Source organism: Colobus angolensis, unplaced genomic scaffold (assembly GCF_000951035.1).
Source record: "Colobus angolensis palliatus isolate OR3802 unplaced genomic scaffold, Cang.pa_1.0 Scaffold46, whole genome shotgun sequence".
Lineage (NCBI taxonomy): Eukaryota > Metazoa > Chordata > Mammalia > Primates > Cercopithecidae > Colobus > Colobus angolensis.
The window spans coordinates 3,668,971-3,687,357 of record NW_012118043.1 but is presented as its reverse complement, the minus strand read 5'-3'; the positions used below and the strand labels follow the sequence as shown (position 1 = coordinate 3,687,357).

General features: G+C 35.5%; 1 protein-coding gene across 1 annotated transcript in view; it reads left to right on the top strand.

Annotated features, from left to right (window-relative positions):
- The window catches only part of U2SURP (U2 snRNP-associated SURP domain containing), a 58,580-nt gene extending 44,317 nt beyond the window's left edge, over positions 1 to 14,263 (top strand). Inside the window, exons 25-29 of the mRNA XM_011958075.1 lie at positions 4,638 to 4,748; positions 7,327 to 7,445; positions 8,629 to 8,805; positions 9,983 to 12,357; positions 12,394 to 14,263. Coding sequence (XP_011813465.1) covers positions 4,638 to 4,748; positions 7,327 to 7,445; positions 8,629 to 8,805; positions 9,983 to 10,121 — 546 coding nt within the window. The 3' untranslated portion in view covers positions 10,122 to 12,357; positions 12,394 to 14,263. The remainder of the gene's footprint in view (positions 1 to 4,637; positions 4,749 to 7,326; positions 7,446 to 8,628; positions 8,806 to 9,982; positions 12,358 to 12,393) is intronic.
- Positions 14,264 to 18,387: the final 4,124 nt, after the last annotated feature.

Here is an 18,387-nt window from a genome sequence, read left to right as displayed (position 1 = left end):
TTGAGACAGGATTTCTCTCTGTTGACCAGGCTGGAGTGCAGTGGTGTGACCATAGCTTACTGCAATGTCAAGCTACCAGGCTCAAGAGATAGCCTCTGGAGTAGCTGGGACTACAGATGTACACCACCAAGCCCAACTATTTTTTTTTTTATGTTTTTTTGCATAGAGGTTAGGTCTCTCACTATGTTGCCCAGGCTGGTCTCGCCCTCTCCTTTTTAAATGCCTTTTGTTTTGTCCAAGGCTATTCAGACATGTCAGAGAGAGAAGGGCTTTGTAATGCCCTCAAGGGGATGAAATATTCCCAGTAAATGCTAGCAGGAGTTTAGCAATCAGTCTCAAACCTCTAAAGAATGTATGAGAGTGAATTTTCATACTGTATACATTCATTGAACAGTATTTTTGAATGCCTACTGTACGTTAGTACTGTCTCCCTTACTAACTTATGATACCTGTCACATTGGTTACCTCATTGCCACTTCTCCACATAATCACTGTTGGGCTGATACAAGTTCTTGCCCACCTCTTTGTCAGACATCACCAAACTGAAAAGTAAACAGAGACAGCATTTTGTTTTAACCTTACGTAGAGTCAGCGTGGTGTCATTTATAAGTAGAGATGAAGGATTTTCAGAGTTGATTAGTCGATTTATTTTTTCCTGGGATGTATTCATATACATTTTAAATATGATTTTTAGGGGGATAAGATGTGTGTCAGTGAACACACTCACCTGTGCACCTTTTCAACCTACACATGCCCCTCTTTTACGCCTCTCACCTTATGAGAAGCTCTGCCTTTCTCTGACCTGATGAAACTGTTGGAGTAGAAACAGACTCGAGTTAAATAAAAATACATTTTCTTGATAATAGAAGCTATTCCCTTATATAAATGCCCCAACTGTTTAGAATGTTCTATTTCCTTATTAACTTAAAGAGAGGAAACCATATAATTTAGCTTTTTTGTTAACTTAGGTGGTTTTTACAAACCTTATTCTTTCCACCTTGTATATGTGTATATGCGATACACATGAATGCACATTGCACGCATACACCTTATATGCATACATTTCCATAATACATGTGGTCTTTTGTAATCTAGCCTCTCCTTTATGTATTCAGTGATTATTTCTCCTGCTTTCATAGGTACTGCCTCTCACAACTTAGTTGTCTTTCCAGGATTTGGACTGTGAACTAAGTCCTGATTTTAAAATATCTTGGCTTTATCTTAGAATTATCTAATCCTTCTCCTGTATTTCCCCTGAGAGATTTAGTCATATGGAATAAAGTTCCACAACAGGTGGCAAACTTGGACTAGAACTCAGGGCTCATGAGCTTTATCCCAGGGCTTTTCACAACTAGCTCTCTTCTCTGCCCCTAAATTTGGATATCCATTTCGAGATTTAGAATCCAGTGAGTACTGACCCTTTTATTGGAGAACCATTAAATAAAGAATTAAGTTCTAAATTAGTTTCTCTAATTAGTTCTATTATATTCTATAGTATATATACTATAATTTTGCATCTCCACGTGTCCTAATAAAGATACCTATAGCTGAACATTTTTTAGCATGGAGTAAATAAAAACCAAATGATTCGTGTTATAAAACATGCTTTGTAAAAACACAAAAATCTTGTAGCTATATGATGTGGTGGTGGCCAGAAGCCAGTTCTTAATCTTTCAGATACCACTGAGAGCAGTGCCTAGGCTGGAGTTACCTTTTCTCATTCTGTTGTCCCCATTTCTACCAACAAGTAGAATAGTGGGTGGGGAACCAAGTGGAGGGTCTTCTATCTTGTTGGAAGAGAGGGATCACTTTCTGTCCTGGTCCCTGAGGAAAGAGTGAACAGTTGAGTCGGAAGGTGATAACTGTCTGTTGTCTGAAGGCAACAAGGGAGGGATGGTTAAGCCATTGCATGGACCACTTCCTTTTGTGTTGAGACCCTTGATCATCTGTTTTCTGTGTGTCTTGGACTTGTGCTTGAGCCTCAGTTAGACTATATTAACAGGAACTATAAGTAGGGATTGTATAGTGATTTTTAAAAAGATGATCTTAGGAATCCCTCCTCTCCCCTAAGTAACATTCAGGTCTATTGTTTGACTCTTTTTTTTTTTTAACCCAAACCGATTTACTACAAATACATTCTGTGGAAGAGTCATCTTGGTCACGAGAGGCTTCACGCAGTGATGAACTTAGCTATTTATGTTGTCCACCCCACCCCCTTGCTTTCTTAGCCTTACATCTTATCTTTTTAAATGCAGTCATGATTAAAACACACAAAAAATGTAGACTTTTAGAGAGCTTTGAAAGAAGAGAAGGAGAGAACATCAAAGATCTGATTATAAAAGACCCTGATTATAGAAGTGAAAATATGTCTGAAATTCCACCACTTTGGGAGGCCAAGGTGAGCAGTTTGAGACCAGCCTGGCCAACAGGGTGAAACCCTGTCTCTACTAAAAATACAAAAATTAGGCATGGAGGCTGAGGCAGGAGAATCACTTGAACCTGGGAGACTCTGGGAGGTGGAGGTTGCAGTGAGCTGAGATAGCTGCCACTGCACTCCAGCCTGGGTGAGTGAGACACCGTCTCAAAAAATAATTAATTAAAAAAAAACGAAAACAGATGGAAAAAGGACAAAATTGGAGAATGTAGAAGAAACATTCATGAAGTCAAAAATAGTGAAAATGCCATTTGGGGCCAGGCATGGTGGCTCACGCCTGTAATCCCAATACTTTGGGAGGCCGAGGTGGGTGGATCACCTGAGGATTAGAAGTTCGATACTGACCTGGCCAACATGGCAAAACCCCATCTCTGCCCAAAAAAAAAAAATTCAAAAATTAGCCAGGCTTGGTGGCATGCGCCTTGTAACCCCGCTACTTCGGAAGCTGAGGCAGGAGAATCGCTTGAACCTGGGAGGTGGAGGTTGCAGTGAACCGAGATTGTGCCGCTGCACTCCAGTCTGGGCGACAGAGTAAGACTCCATCTCAAAAAAAAAAAAAAAAAAAAAGAAAATATCACTCGGAATGGGGAGAAATGGTAAAAACTAAGTTGTAGTAAAGGGGGTAAAAAGCAAATGAGGTCTTGTTTTGAAGTATAAATAAAATGCTGTAGCAGCGTTTAGTCCATTTAAAGGATATATCAGTGTCGGAATAAAATAGGATAAAATGTTAGCATCTACAGCAATTTCGTGGGACAAGAATGCTTCCTGTTTCTCTTTGAGTGAAACAATATTGAGCAGATTGGCAGCCCAGTGGTACCATCCAAGATCCATGTGCTTTCTACCACTTGGAGGATCTTCCAGGTCCTCATACTTTTCCACCTTATTAGTCCTCTCTTAGAAATCAAGAAGAAGGTATTTTCACCCTTGTAAATTTTTTGGGTAATTTAAGCTCCTTTAAGCCTTAGGGTAGTTTTTATTTTAACTACTTTGTGAAATCTTTATTTTTAAATTCAAAACAAATAATGAATTTATTCTTTTTACTATTTTTATATAGTACACAATTTTAAGATACTTATATCTCCAGAATAAAAAGCAAAGTTAAGCTCACTTATTGCAGGTTTTTTCTCTCCCTGTAACTGATTTTACTAGTTTTTTCACATCTTTATCCATTGCCATTATATATTATATGTATTTGTTTGTGTGTAGGTGTATTGGCCAGAAATCTCTGGGTAAACATCTATCTAGGTGGTCTGTTTTTACAAACAGTTCTACAATGAATATTTTGTACAAATACCTTTGTCCACTTATATAGGTAATAAGAGATGGAAGTTTTTCTGTTTTGTTTTTTTTTTTTGAGACGGAGTTTTGCTCTTGTTGCCCAGGCTGGAGTGGAATGGCACCATCTCGGCTCACTGCAACTTCCACCCACCAGGTTCAAGCGATTCTCCTGCCTCAGCCTCCTGAGTAGTTGGGATTATAGACATGCACCACCATGCCTGGCTAATTTTGTATTTTTAGTAGAGATGGGGTTTCTCCATGATGGTCAGACTGATCTCGAACTCCTGACCTCAGGTGATCCACCTGCTTCAGCCTCCCAAAGTGCTGGGATTACAGGCGTGAGCCACTGCGCCCAGCTGGTCTGTTTTAATCAGTATTTGCTCTTACTGTCTTATAAAGTACCCTCCAAATATGATTTAACCTTTTCTTTGTGTTTTGATGTCTAGTGGTTGCACTGTGAGTGAAACCTTCAGACTGTGTGCAGCTTTGTGTGTTTGGTCTTACATGAGCTGAACCAGAATGCCACAGCCCTCCCACCTTCCACCCCTGCCTGTTTTTTAAAGATGTTTATCTGCATTCTGCTGACTGTCATATCTTGCTGGCAGTGTGCTTGCCTTTAGCAACCTTGCTTTTCTGATTTGGGGAACCAGATAGCAAATTTGTTATAATTGTGTTGAGAGTAAGTGGGTTCTTACAGCCATGAAGCACGACTCATGGTTTTTGAATCCTCTCATGACCAGAGAGGCCTCCCATCTGGTCAGCTGACTTTTGCCTAGTTGGACTTGTCTGACAGTTGGCCTTCAGGTGAGGTTATATTTTGACTGAGTACTAATTAGTTACTACTTTGCTATAGAAAAGAAGCAAAACAGTGCTTGAGAATCTAGAATGATGAAAATGCTTATTTTTAAAATGTTTTATTTCACAGCTCAAAGTTATGAAGTTTCAGGATGAATTGGAATCTGGGAAAAGACCTAAAAAACCAGGCCAGAGTTTTCAGGAGCAAGTAGAACACTACAGAGATAAACTTCTTCAACGAGTAAGGAATAAGTACAACAATACACATTTTTTGAAGTTATTTATTTGACTTCCTAGAATACTGGTATACCTAAAGATGATTTCAAATTATATTCTTTGAATAAATTTTGAATACCGGTAGGCAATTAGAAACATTTGAAATTTGATATTTTAAAAGTGTTTGGTTTGGAAAGGAGCTGAAAGGCAGCAGCACACTATTTTATTCTGGATACTACCTGTGGACAAGAAGATTAATTCTGCTAACAGCATCCTTTTGAAACTGGAAAACCCTTCAGGACAAGTCACATTTGTGACGGTGAGACACCAACAACCCTGAGAGGTGGTACAGAAAGAAAAAGATGGAGGCAGAGTTTGGGAAGTTCTGGTGTTGAGAAGTTTATTTCATTTCTCATGGTTTCCAAGGAGGGACAGCAAGTGGTAGAATACCTCTTTGGTGAGCTTTGAGTGTTTGAGGGACTTTATCTTCTCGTGCATCACAAAATTTATAGGAACATGCAGAGAATTTTAGAACCAGGAATTCCAGGAATTTTGTTGAGACTGCTGTTAATTTTGACTGTCATTGCAAAGAATAATAATAATAATGAGATTATATAGAAAGTGAAATAGGAAAGAGCCATAAAAAGGAACTTAACAATCACTATGAAGTTGTTAATGTACAAAACTGGTGTCAGGGAGGAGTCTGGTAGAGCAACTGTGGTGCCGCTCTCTGCTGCGTACTCCTAGGCAAGTCACTGTAGTCTGCTTTTTCTCTGAAACTGGGTTGATATTCCCAATTTTGTAAGATTATGAGTTAGATAATAGCTACTATTATTACTGTTACTCTTCATTTTAAGTATTTTAGCTGTACTATGATTCCTAAAAAGTAGACATCTGAATCAGGAAATCATTTTCATTATCAATCAGGAAATGCATCCTACAGGTCACCAAAGGAAGTCAGTCTGCTCAGCACCACTCTTTAAAAGTTGCACTCTATATATTTGGAAAAAAGATAAATGAGATTTTGTAAAAGATGCTACTTATGGCCGGGCGCAGTGGCTCACGCCTGTAATCCCAGCACTTGGGGAGGCCGAGGTGGGCGGATCACCTGAGGTCAGGAGTTCGAGACCAGCCTGACCAACATGGAGAAACCCTGTCTCTACTAAAAAAAATACAAAATTAGCGGGGCATGGTGGCACATGCCTGTAATCCCAGCTACTCAGGAGACTGAGGCAGGAGAATCACTTGAACCTGGGAAGCGGAGGTTGCAGTGAGCTGAGATGGCGCCATTACACTCTAGCCTGGGCAACAAGCGTGAAAAACTCCGTCTCAAAGAAAAAAAAAAAAAAAGATGCTGCTTACCTATACCCCCATAGGAAATTACGCCTTGAGATGCTCACTGTTCTGATGGTAGCAAGCACAAAATGAATAATACTTATATTACCACTTGAGTCTCCTTGCACTCTATGATTATAATTGGAGAGAAGGAACATAATCCTTGCGTTATTCTATAAATAGTTTTATTAGAACACAGCCATGCACGTTGACTTAGGTATTTTGTGGGGTGGCTTTCACTCTGCTGTGGCAGAGTTGAGTAGTTGTGACAGAGACTGTATGTGGCCCACAAAGCATAGAGTATTTACTGTCTGGCTCTGTATAGAAAGTGTTTGCCAACTTCTGGTATAGGCTTTTTTCACCTTTTAAAAATTAGAAGAATCAGCTATCACATAGCTTGCTTGATGCATATAAATCATAGAGCAATTAAATTTCTGTTAATGAAGAACTTAGTTTTGTGGATTTATTGTCCGTAGCCACTCCTTTATATGCAGAAATCAGAATTTCAAATGAGAAGTGGCAGTTGTAGCATCTGGGGATAAGCAAATATGTTATTTTTTTGGTTTATTGTAGAGTCATGTAGTCAGTTTGTATTTAGGATTTAAAAATTGCAGTGTAATTGGTACTTGTTTCCCACTAATAAAATTTTGATGGAAGATACTGTGAATAACCATTTTCCTTTTCCAGCCTTTTTTCTTTGTTAAGAGCTCTTTTTGATTAAATCAACTTGTTTATAGTTAGACGGATCACTTTCTACTGACTATTTTATTGTAACTTATGATGGAAAGGGCAGTACGTTGTTGGCTTTTTCTGATTCGAACTTTTCGGCAGGTGGGACAGTAGGGGAAGAGCTCTGATTCTAGAGCTTGGTCTCAAATTCTGACCTGACTCTCCTGTGTGACCATGGACATGGTACTTAATCTTTCTGAGTCTCAATTTTCATCTCTAGAATGAGGATAATAATAATTTTCTTAGGGATGCTTTAAATGATTACATGAAATGGTCTGTGGAAAGTTGTTTAGTACATTGTTTGGCCTATGGTAAGCACTCAGTAAATGTTTAGCTGCTGTTGCTAAGATTAGTTTTATTTAGTATAAGCAAAAGAAATGACTAGTTTTCCCTGGAGGGGTAGATTTTTTTTTAAAACAGTATTGTACCTTAAGTAGTAATTTAAAAAATTATTTACTATAAGAGAAAATATTGTTATATAAATGAGATTAACCCAGATTGATATTTTTAAACAACTTAATATTTTCTATAAAAAACAGGAGAAAGAGAAAGAGTTAGAAAGAGAACGAGAAAGAGACAAGAAAGATAAAGAAAAATTGGAATCTCGCTCCAAAGACAAGAAGGAAAAAGATGAGTGTACTCCGACAAGGAAGGAAAGGTATAACATTTCTCATATTTAATGCATTTACTGGTTTCAAGATTTGCAGTGGTGTTTTATAATATTTTCATTATTGATGCCAGCAAACTGGAAATGTTTGTTCATGATAAACTTGTTTGGGTCCTGCCTGCAGAAGGCGGAAGTAGTGGAGAAATGGGGCATTTAGTTGGCACTTAGTTAACTGGGTGCATCATCCCTTCACGTGGTTTATATGGTATCTTTAGCCTTAGTTCCACGCAAGAATTCAATTACAGTATTAGATATCAAACCTGAGGCTTGTGTAACAAAACAACTTGGTAGATCTTCCTTGTTGCATCCAATTTAACCATTTTTTCCCAGTATTTGTGCTTGAGGCTGCTACTTGTAAACTTGGGTCTTAGTCTTATCTTTAAAGGAGATTGTTACATAGGCCATAGGTCACTTTAAGTCTTCATTCTAATCAAAAGCATTTCTCTTTCAGTTTTTATTTCTTACTCTTACAGTTCCTAAATCTGATTGAGTAAAGAAAATTGTTTCCTTTAACTGAACTGAGGTTTTCCTAATAAAAAGACCAAGCCATTGCAAATAATAGTCTAGCTTAGTCACTCTACAGATAGTTACAAATAACAAGTTATGCCAATTGGTTAAAAGTTTGCCACTTTTTTGTCTTTTATTACTATTTTGACATAATTTTAGATTTACAGGAAAGTTGCAAGAAGAGTATAATTGATAGTTACCCTTCACCCACATTACCCAAATGTTAAAGTATTTCTACTTCCACTGTATTCTTCCTCTTCTGTCCCATCTCCAACCATTTAAGAATAATTTGCCAACATGATGCCCCATTCTCTTAACCACATTCATTTAACCACAATAAAAAGAATCAGTTTAGGAAATTAACATTTAAAAAAACTGATATTTAATCCAGAGACCTTAATTGAATTTTGCCAGTTGTTTTAATAACCTCTCTTATTGCAAAGAGAAAATCCAATTGAGTTGAATTCAGTTGTTGTCTCTTGACAGCCTATCTTAGGACTTACTTGTTCTTGTTACAAAGGACTTTGAATATTGTTAAAAGTAACATTACATGGTTAGAATAAAAGTTAGAGTAAGCTGGTAGGAATTAATAGCTAATTTAGTAAAGGAAAATGAATACCTGATCCTTTGCTCATTTATGGAATGTTTTGGGGGCTTTGTTCCATAGGAAGAGGCGACACAGTACATCCCCCAGCCCATCTCGCAGTAGCAGTGGTAGACGAGTGAAATCCCCATCACCAAAATCGGAACGATCAGAGCGTTCAGAAAGATCTCATAAAGAGAGCTCACGGTCCAGGTCATCTCACAAAGATTCTCCTAGAGATGTTAGCAAAAAAGCCAAAAGGTAAATGCAAGTCATTTTTGCTAATATTTCAGATACTAATTTCCTTGTCATTTCATCAGCTTTTGAAAATAATTTGGTTGGCATACATTTTTTTTTAAGGATTTTAGAAAACCAAAGAGGTACACTTTCATTTTTGGTTATTGCTCCCCACCTCCTTATCCCAATCTCTTTCATGACTGAAAGTGAAGGCTTCCAACAAGTGAGAACCAGCCAAGAATTTTAAACATCATATCCAATGTTTTCTGTGGAATAGGGTTAGGTGCTTTACTTTTCATCTCTTCTTTAGTTTCTATAGAATATTATTGGATTTTTGTCAAAGCTGAAAGAAACACACATTTTTCCCCCATAGCAATATTATTAGCAAGTTCTTGGGTAAATACTTTTGGAAATACATATCATAAATACATTTTTTTCAGTATGTATTTTAGTATTTCATATACTTTTTTTCCTTTAGTTCCAGAAAAATGGTTCAGAAATGTATTATTTATCTGGTGATACATAGAGGAATTTTGCTAAGAGCTAAAACTGCTGTATATGCTAATACTTTATTATTGTAACTATTTTTAGTGAAATCTTTATAGAATAGATACCTTTCTCCTTTTCTAAATGGCACTTGCATATATATGTATGTATGTGTTATATATGTATGTATATGTACATGTGTGTTTATTGGTTTGAGTAATCTTCATGCACAGCACTTACAAAATTATAATGTCTTAAATGATGCCCTTGAATGATACTGCAGTAGTTGTTTACTTCAAGGTGATAAACTTCAAAGCTGCTGTGTTTTTTAAATTTTGTGAATGATCGTAGGTGCAACTTTAAACTTTATGTTGTAGAAATTTGGGGGTTATCGGTCACTTGGGGAGCTTGTTAAAAATGCGAATTCTTAGTTCTAACCTCCAGAGATTTTGATTCAGTAGAGCAGTGATAAGGCACAGAAATCTGTCTTTATAAACAAGTGCTCTACTGATGATCATTGATGCAGTGCATAGTAAGTACAAAATAAATCCGTGTGTGTGTATGTACAATAGAGTTTAAAGTTTAGAAGTTCATAGTCTTATTCCAGTGATTTTTCACCATGCTGTGTTAAAGATCATTTTCAATAGTTTAAGGATAATCAGTTTTGATCACATGAGTTCTTTCTTTATCAATTGGGATTTTTTTGTTTCCTTAGATCACCATCTGGTTCAAGGACACCTAAGAGGTCTAGGCGATCACGGTCTAGATCCCCTAAAAAATCAGGGAAGAAGTCCAGATCCCAATCCAGATCTCCACACAGGTCTCATAAAAAGTCAAAGAAAAACAAACACTGACGTAAATTTTTAAGATGCTGTCACTTCTTGGAAATGCGATTTGTTTTGTGCCTGAATGGTCTGTTTTTTAAAAAAAACAAAAACAAAAAATCAAATGAAAGAGCATTCCTGGGGTTTTTTGTTTGTTTGTGTATGCATGTGTAAACTCATGAGCAACTGCATCTGTAGATGTCATTGTTTTATATTGTGTAAATTACTTTCATTGTGGCTATTTCTCAAGATGAAATTTTTATTGTTCTAATGGATTTCATCAGAAATGTGTATAATGGATCTGCTGACAGTAGTAGTATTTTGTTTTAGGATGTTGTGACTTAGCAAAAATAATACAGATGTCTTCCCCCCTTTTGTAGCTTTGACAATTTGAATTAGATTTCAAATAAAATCTGAACAGAAAACTATAATGTTGTTTTTTTGCCCCACCGGTGATATTAAGTCCCTTAAAGTCCTACTGAGTTTCACACTACTGTTGTGTTTCTTATACCTGATGCACTTTATAAGCCCCAGTGTTCAAGTAGCTTAAGTTTTATATTTACTAAGATGACTATCCAAGTTAAGGAACCTGAGACTCCTATTTGGTGGTTTGCTAACCATTTTGTTTGATAAGTTTCTCTTGGGTAATGCTAATACCCAGATATCAAAGACTAGATAGATATGGCATGGCGTTTTGTTAGTGGAATGCCTGGATAAAACATTTTTTCATAGAAGCAATATGATTTCCATACATCCAACCTATGTTCTGAGCAACTACTTACTTTTAGGGGGAAATTAAATATCTTTTCAATTCCTCTTCTATTATGAAAGAAGTTTATTTGTCAAACAGATTTTCTAACAAGGTTTGCCCATAGAATTCTCTTGTATGATCGTTGACCTTTTATAATCTTCTGTAGGCTATCTTTCAAACACTGGCATCAGAATATTTTTTACAAGTTTCTGTTTAAACAGCTTAGTTGGTTCCCCGCCTACTCCTCCACCCCCGCCCCCAAGAGATTTGGGTTTAGTTGTAGCTTTAAGTAAAATTTAAAAATAAAATGTATTTCAGGAAACTTAGTATCTAATGGTTTGTAAATTCAAGGTGCAAGAAGTTGATTTAAACCATTTGCAGAGTTGAACTCTTATGAAAATAAATTTGCTATGGTATGAGGAGGAAATAAAACTTGTGTAATGTTGGTCATAATACTGCTATAAATATAATAAAGGGTTATGTAGAATTGAACTGACACTATTATTTGTGAATCTTGATTTCAGTTTTTTATGTAGACACTTTATACAGTGGTTTGATGGGTTTTTTTTTCCTCCCTAAAAGAGAAAGTAGAAAACTATTCTAACAATGGATTATTTTGGTTTAGCTTGCTTTTTTAAAAAATCTCTTCAACTTGTTTTACTTAATCTTGCCTAGTCACAAAATAAGATATGCTGTACCCATGGTTTGAAGAGTAGCTATATTAGCTGAGCAGTGGGATATACTGTTTCCAAACGGTGCACACCCACAGTAGCTTTGGAAATGAGCCAATCACTGTTTTACTTAATGGTTCTTATCAGCATGCAAATATTGCTTGAAAGTCATTTCCTTATTCACCGTTTTGTTAGTCCATTTTGTTAGGAAACATTAATTCCTAAAAATTTGTTCAGAATAATTAAAAGTGAACATTTGGTGCTGATACTCAGAAACCTATAAATGTAGCCATTTAAAAAATAACATGTTTTTCTCTCCTGTTCATTGTCTGGGAGAATGGAATTTTATATAACTACCTTTCTTTGCAAAAATAACGGTAGTGTCGAGTTGGTGGTGATTTTGGCATTCCATCTTACACTGGTTTCTAGTATAGGCTTAGAAATAATTGGTCAGGTAATAATCTTTCCAGTCAAGTTGCAAGGGATGCTTATTTCTCTCTCTTTAAAAAAAGACATCCTGCAGGATTGAGTAGAAAATTTTAGGTCAGTTTTGGGTGCTTATTTGTAATATTTTTCCTACTGCATTGGAGTTTAGCAGTTCTTTTTTTCTGGATCCACATACAAGTATCATAGTTTATCTTACAGTGGGTGAAACTGACTTTCTTTTGGTTGGGTGGGTGAGGATTTCTTAGGCCTGATAGAATATATATTCTGTGTAATTTGTTAATGTATGTATTAGATTGTATTGGATTTTTTTTTCTTGAATTTTTAGTGGTATTATTAGATAGGTTATTTCCAGTTTTACTTCATGACAAAATATCTGGAGTAAACCTACTCTAGATAAGTCCATGAGTATAAAATCATAGAGTAAATCCATGAGTAAACCTCATGGATTCTATGAAAGTTTAATGGGATCAGAAATTGGTGACTTACAAGGGGGAAGATATTCTACCATATTTTTATAATAACATTATTCATGTTTCTTGTCTGAAGGACACTCAAGTTACAGAGCAAAATTTCTATAGGTTCACTAGAATGTTCATAGGCATGGTCTTCTAGTTACAGGAAAGGTCATGTTCTATCTGTGGACACCTATTGTCCTCTACCACAGCTACATGCCAGAGTTGTTTTCCACAGATCTTATAAAGGGCATGATTTAGGCTCTTTACCCTCCAACTTAATGTTTATACACAGGGATTGTTTACTAGGTTAATGACATTTAACTCCCCTCTCTTCTGTAGGTGAGAGAAAATAAGTAAGTCTTGGTCTGTTTCTTACCAAAGAGAGACAGACCTATGATGGAAAATGATCATGTCTCTGAATTTTTTCTTTAACGATATAGTTCCTTGTTATAGATAGTAAGCATATGGGAATTGCTGAGCTATAATGTTGAGAAGTTAGAAATTAAAACTAACACAACAAAAAGTGCTGAATCAAAAGATGCTTTTATTTGGCTCAGAATATTTTTGGCTTTTCTGCTAAGGGTGGCAGACGTTACTCTACACAGACCTGATTTTTCTTTATTGCAGACCATTCTTGTGGGCTTACCCTGAGACTTTATCCCAATTAATGAATCTTGGAGGGAATACTTGCTTATTTATGACTTACGTATTTCCCCCCAAACTTTAATATTCTTGAGCAGTTGAAAATACTTTTGAGAAATTTTAACTGTGATTAAATTTAGGGTTATTAGAAATATTCTGTACACATGTGCCTCCATGGTGGCATAAGTTCTGAAAAATATGACCATGACAATAGTTTATCATCATCATTATTATTCAAAATAAGGGTAAATAAATCTCTGTATTGCCAAAGTGACTTAAACTGTTCTGATGACCACACAGTGTGATTTCTTTAGCAGAAAAAGTTGGTTTTAAAAATAGTACCACTTTTCTAAGACTGTACAGTTTAAAAATAAGGATTTTTGTTTGTTGTTTTCCTCTTCTATTAAGTTTTAGTGAAAAGCCTTATTAAAGAAAATTGTGCAGATACTAGTGAGGATACTAGTATAAGTTTAAAGGAACATGTGACTGTAAAATCTCACATTTATAAAGTGCTTGGTCTCTTCATATTTCACACGCATGTTTTAGAATAGATTTTAGGGAGTGTTGAATTCATTATCCTTTTGACTTTTAAAGTTTTTGTTACCAACTTCGTAGGACTTAGATAATATATAAATAAGTGCAAATTCCAGGGGAAGTGTTGAGATGATAGACTAAAAGGTGGGAATGTGCTGCTGTTCCGTGAGCCTTGTTCCATTGTTGAAAATTTGATGCCTCAGTGTTTATTCAGTACCACCTCATGGATCTTCAATGTAAATGGATTATATGTATAATTGGTAATTTGTATAGTTTTGTAGATTGTAGATTAAATGCACTCATCATGTCACATGTAATTGTGCTTGGAGTATTTGTGTTTTATTATTTTACTTCAACGGGTTCTTGTCTGTTACATCTCTGGTGATTTGAAATATCAGGAAAGACAGTTTGTCAGAAATGAGAATAATATAGTTGAAATCAGTTGGGCTAAAATATTCTACAGCAAGACAATTTCTTTTGGGTGAACTGATTCTATAATTTACTTACTTTTGATGTAAGGATTAGGTTTATTGTTGAGCTGCTTTCCAGATCAGACTGTCACTTTATAGTTTTTCTACATAAAGATTATATAGTTGCAAACAAAGGTTGTGAAATTTCCCTTTTGTTGTTTTTGACTTTTAATTAATAAAAGTACATTGTTTTCATAGCAAACTTAGACTGTCCATGTAATTTTCTCCATATTGTTTTTCCGATGCAAGCCCAGTTAATAGTTTTTCAGCAGCTTTCTCTCAAGTGAAATAAGTGATGTGACATGTTTATGAGTTACGGCTAAAATGTTACATTTTGCATGTTTAAACTATAATCAAGTATTTTCATGCTAGTGGTTCTCTTGGTTAGGAAATTTCATTTCCTTATTGGCTGCCTTTTTTAAAAGTTATTTTATTCTGTTTATTTCATTGAGGAAAATTTTAAACATTCTACAAAAGTAAATAGTACAGTGAACCTTACATACCATCAACATGCAGATAACAACTTATATGTATCTCTAAATACTTTGTTTTTAAAACATGCCTGCAATGTCATTGTCACATTAACAAATCATTGGGTCCTTTTAAAAAATGGCAGTTATTTTAATTGTGAGAAGAGGCTCATAACAAAATTTACCTCTTAACAACATGGTGTTAGGTATACTCATATGATTTTGTAGCCGATTTCCAGAACTTTTTTTGTCTTGCAAAATTGAAACTCTGTACCCATTAAACAACTCATTTCCCTCTTCCTCCCCTGTCTCTCAGTATCATCATTCTACTTTCTGTTTCTGAATTTGACTACTCTAGATACAACATATAAGTGAAATCATACAGTATTTGTCTTTTTTTGAGAGTGCTTTATTTCACTTAGCATAATATCCTCTAGGTTCATCCATATTATACCATGTATATTGTTTTCCTTTACAAAGCCCACTTTTTCTTTGCTTCCATATTAATGGAATTTGAAAATGATTTAGCCCAAATGGTTCGTTAGTATTTTCTATTTTTGAGTAAAAACTTCAAAAGAGAACATGTAATACCAAGTGTATATGCCAACTACTCCACTTTCTTTATTTTTTAACCATTTTCACAACTTTTTGTGCTCTCTGTTCTCTTTAATGGTTACATATGATGTATTTTGATAACACTTCATATAATGGGGTACAAAAGACACTTTTGAAACAAACTGTGAAATTTTAGTGGATTAATACTATTAATGACCATACTTGAATGCTTTTTTAGTTTTATTTATTGCCCAACGAAAAGAAAACTTAAAATTTTGACATGTAGTAAACTCGCTGATTCGATTATTCATTTTTTTCACAGAGAAAGGAAAAATAGCTTTTTCGATTTTTTTCAAGTTATTTTCTCCCATCCTTAGGAAACAGTGTGTCGAACTGTTATAGAATAAATAACTTACTTTTTGATTTTCAAACGAGATGTGGCATGGCACAGTGGGGAAGGAAGAGGAAGAGCCTGGGCTGTGGAGTCATATTTGGATTTGTATATCAGCCATTCCCTTTTATCACCTGGAAAGAGGGGATATTAACCTTGAATGGTTATTGAAAGGATGAAATCACATGTACATCACTGGCACAGGGTTGTCATACAGTGGTGCTTAAATAAATATTCATTATTCCTGAAAACTAATGGTGGGAACATCTTATAACTAAAACAAGATAAAGAATAACACTATAATTCCATAGCACTGATACCTTTAAAAGATTTCCTTGTACTTGATTTGTATTCAGTTAACAGATTTTATAAATAAAGTTGGTGATATGTTGGCATATTTATTGCATATGGAGTACCACTTCATAATCTTTTCCCAGTGTTTTAGGTGGCATTTAATTCTTGATCTCCTATGAGAAAAACTATTAAATAGATTTTAAAATATACTTTTTATTAGTTGCCATTTATTATTGTGAATTCCCCTAACCAAAGTTCCTGGAAGGAAGAATCCCATAAAGGAAAATCTAAAAGTAAACAGCTGAAATAGGGGATATGTGGAAAAAGCCTGGAGAATAGTATAAAGGATGATGAAGCACTGGATTCTTTGTCCAAGTTCAAAGTAAAAGAAAAATCTACAGATTATCAGAGCAGAGCAGCAGTGTGCAGTTTTCACAAAATGGGTGGACAGAAAACAGTATCCTGTAAGAGAATTAAGAAGAGGGCTAGTATTGTGAGTACAATTGAACTCCTGTGTTTTTGTATATTTGCAAGTTACAGTTTGTATTTTCAGATTATCCAAGAATAAGAAATATACCCTAAAATTACTTTTAGAATAGAGTTCAAACCATATGGAATTTGGAAAGGAAATTACAGTTTAAATTCAATTCAGAAATTAACCGCTTTGTAGTAACGTCCTCAGGACATGTGAAGTTCTTTGGAGTTCTCACAACTGCACAAACGTAAATCTGGAAGAGCACAACTTTGATTAGAAATACTATTTTGTCCTCCAAATAGCTGAAACATTGACTTTGGAAAGAATAAGCACCTTGCTATATAGTTTGGCTACCTAGGCCACTAAATATTCTTACTACATGAGGGTGGTATTAGATGATTGATATGGTTTGGATGTTTATTCCCTCCAAATCTCATGTTGAAATGTAATATTCCCAGTGTTGGAGGTGGGGCCTGGTGGGAGGTGTTTGGATCATTGAGGCAGATCCCTCATGATTGGCTTGGTGTGGTAGTTCACATGAGGTCTGGGGGGAGCATGGCACCTCCCCCATCTCTTGTTCCTGCTCTTCCCATATAGTATGCCTGTTCTCCCTTTACCTTCCACCATGACTGTAAGCTTCCTGAGGCCCTCACTAGAAGCAGATGCCAGCACCATGCTTCCCATACAGCATGCAAAACCATGAGCCAAAATAAACCTCTTTCTTTATAATTTGCTCAGCCTTGGGTATTTCTTTAGAGAGATGCAAAATGACCTAGTAAAATTATTTTTGTTTCAGCATATTTTGTTTTATTGCACTGTGCAATAGCTACTGGATGTGAGGGGTTTATTAAGAACATTTAGGAAAATGCTTTTCAGATGACTTGGCTGTGCTAACATTTTAATAAAGGATCTGTCATATCCTTCACTTCTAGTAAGCAGTCTCTCTTACAGGATGTAGAAAGGTATCAAAAACCAAAAAACATTCTAAGTAGCTATTTTATATTTTCTAATCACAATAACTTAGCTAACATGAACTTAAACTGTAAATTTCAAAGTTACCTATTATGAATAGCTTACATATTTCATAGGATGCTTTCCTCAACTTTGGATACATCCTATCTTATTTTAAGAATGTGTTCTCCCCAGAAAAATATGCAGCATGTCTAATTCTGTGCCAAATACTATATATGTGTAAGTTCCACAAAGCAAAAATATCAAGTATTTCTACAGAGACATTTACATCTAAAAATACTGTTTTAATTCTGAATTGATTGCCCTGAAAGTATGTGTAATTTGACTTAAATAGCAGGTATGTTAGAGAAAGTCTTCAAGCAGGGAATGATCTTTGTACTTGTTTGTTCTCATGACTGACATGACATGGAACTTGTAAAAACTCAGAATATTCTTTATTTGCATGTATTTTGTAATAAGTATATTATTTATTTTGTCTATATTATATAATAAAACCATGACTAATAATTTATGAAGAATGAGAGAACAGTTTGGTGTTAAGATAAAGAATTACTGTCCACTGTGTATTTCAGAGCCTGTCATGCCATTTATAAGTTGCAAAACTCAACTGTCTAGATCAGTTTAGTGTATTTCTAGAATAGTTTATCTTCATGACTAACAATCAGTGTATATACTGATATTGTGCTGCCAGTGAATGACTCTCTTCAAGTGCCATAGTGAAATTCAAAATATTAGCTACACAGATCACCACTTCATAGCTTTGTATCTTGTATGTCCGTATATAACTTTGATTATAGGGAAAAAGCCTTCAAGCTATTTTAGTGTCCAAGTGTACTCATACCTACCCTTCTTTATTCCACACTTGGACCCTTTGTCAAGTGTCTTTGCATAGCACCTACTGGGCATCTAAGGACCCTTGAGGGTCTTGCAAAGCTTATGACTGTATGGAAGATGGTTTACCTCTGGTGAAACAGACCCTTTGGATGAAAACAGAGGAGGATATAATACACTTTTGAAGAAAATAGAGGACTTGCTCTGCCCTACTTGCCTCTTCTGATTGCCTTGCAATGCATTTATTCTCCCCACTTTCTCTGCAACTTTTAGTTTTTTCCTTGCAGAGTGTTGGAGACAAGGTGAACGTGATCAGCTGCCTGGTCTTGAGTAAGATG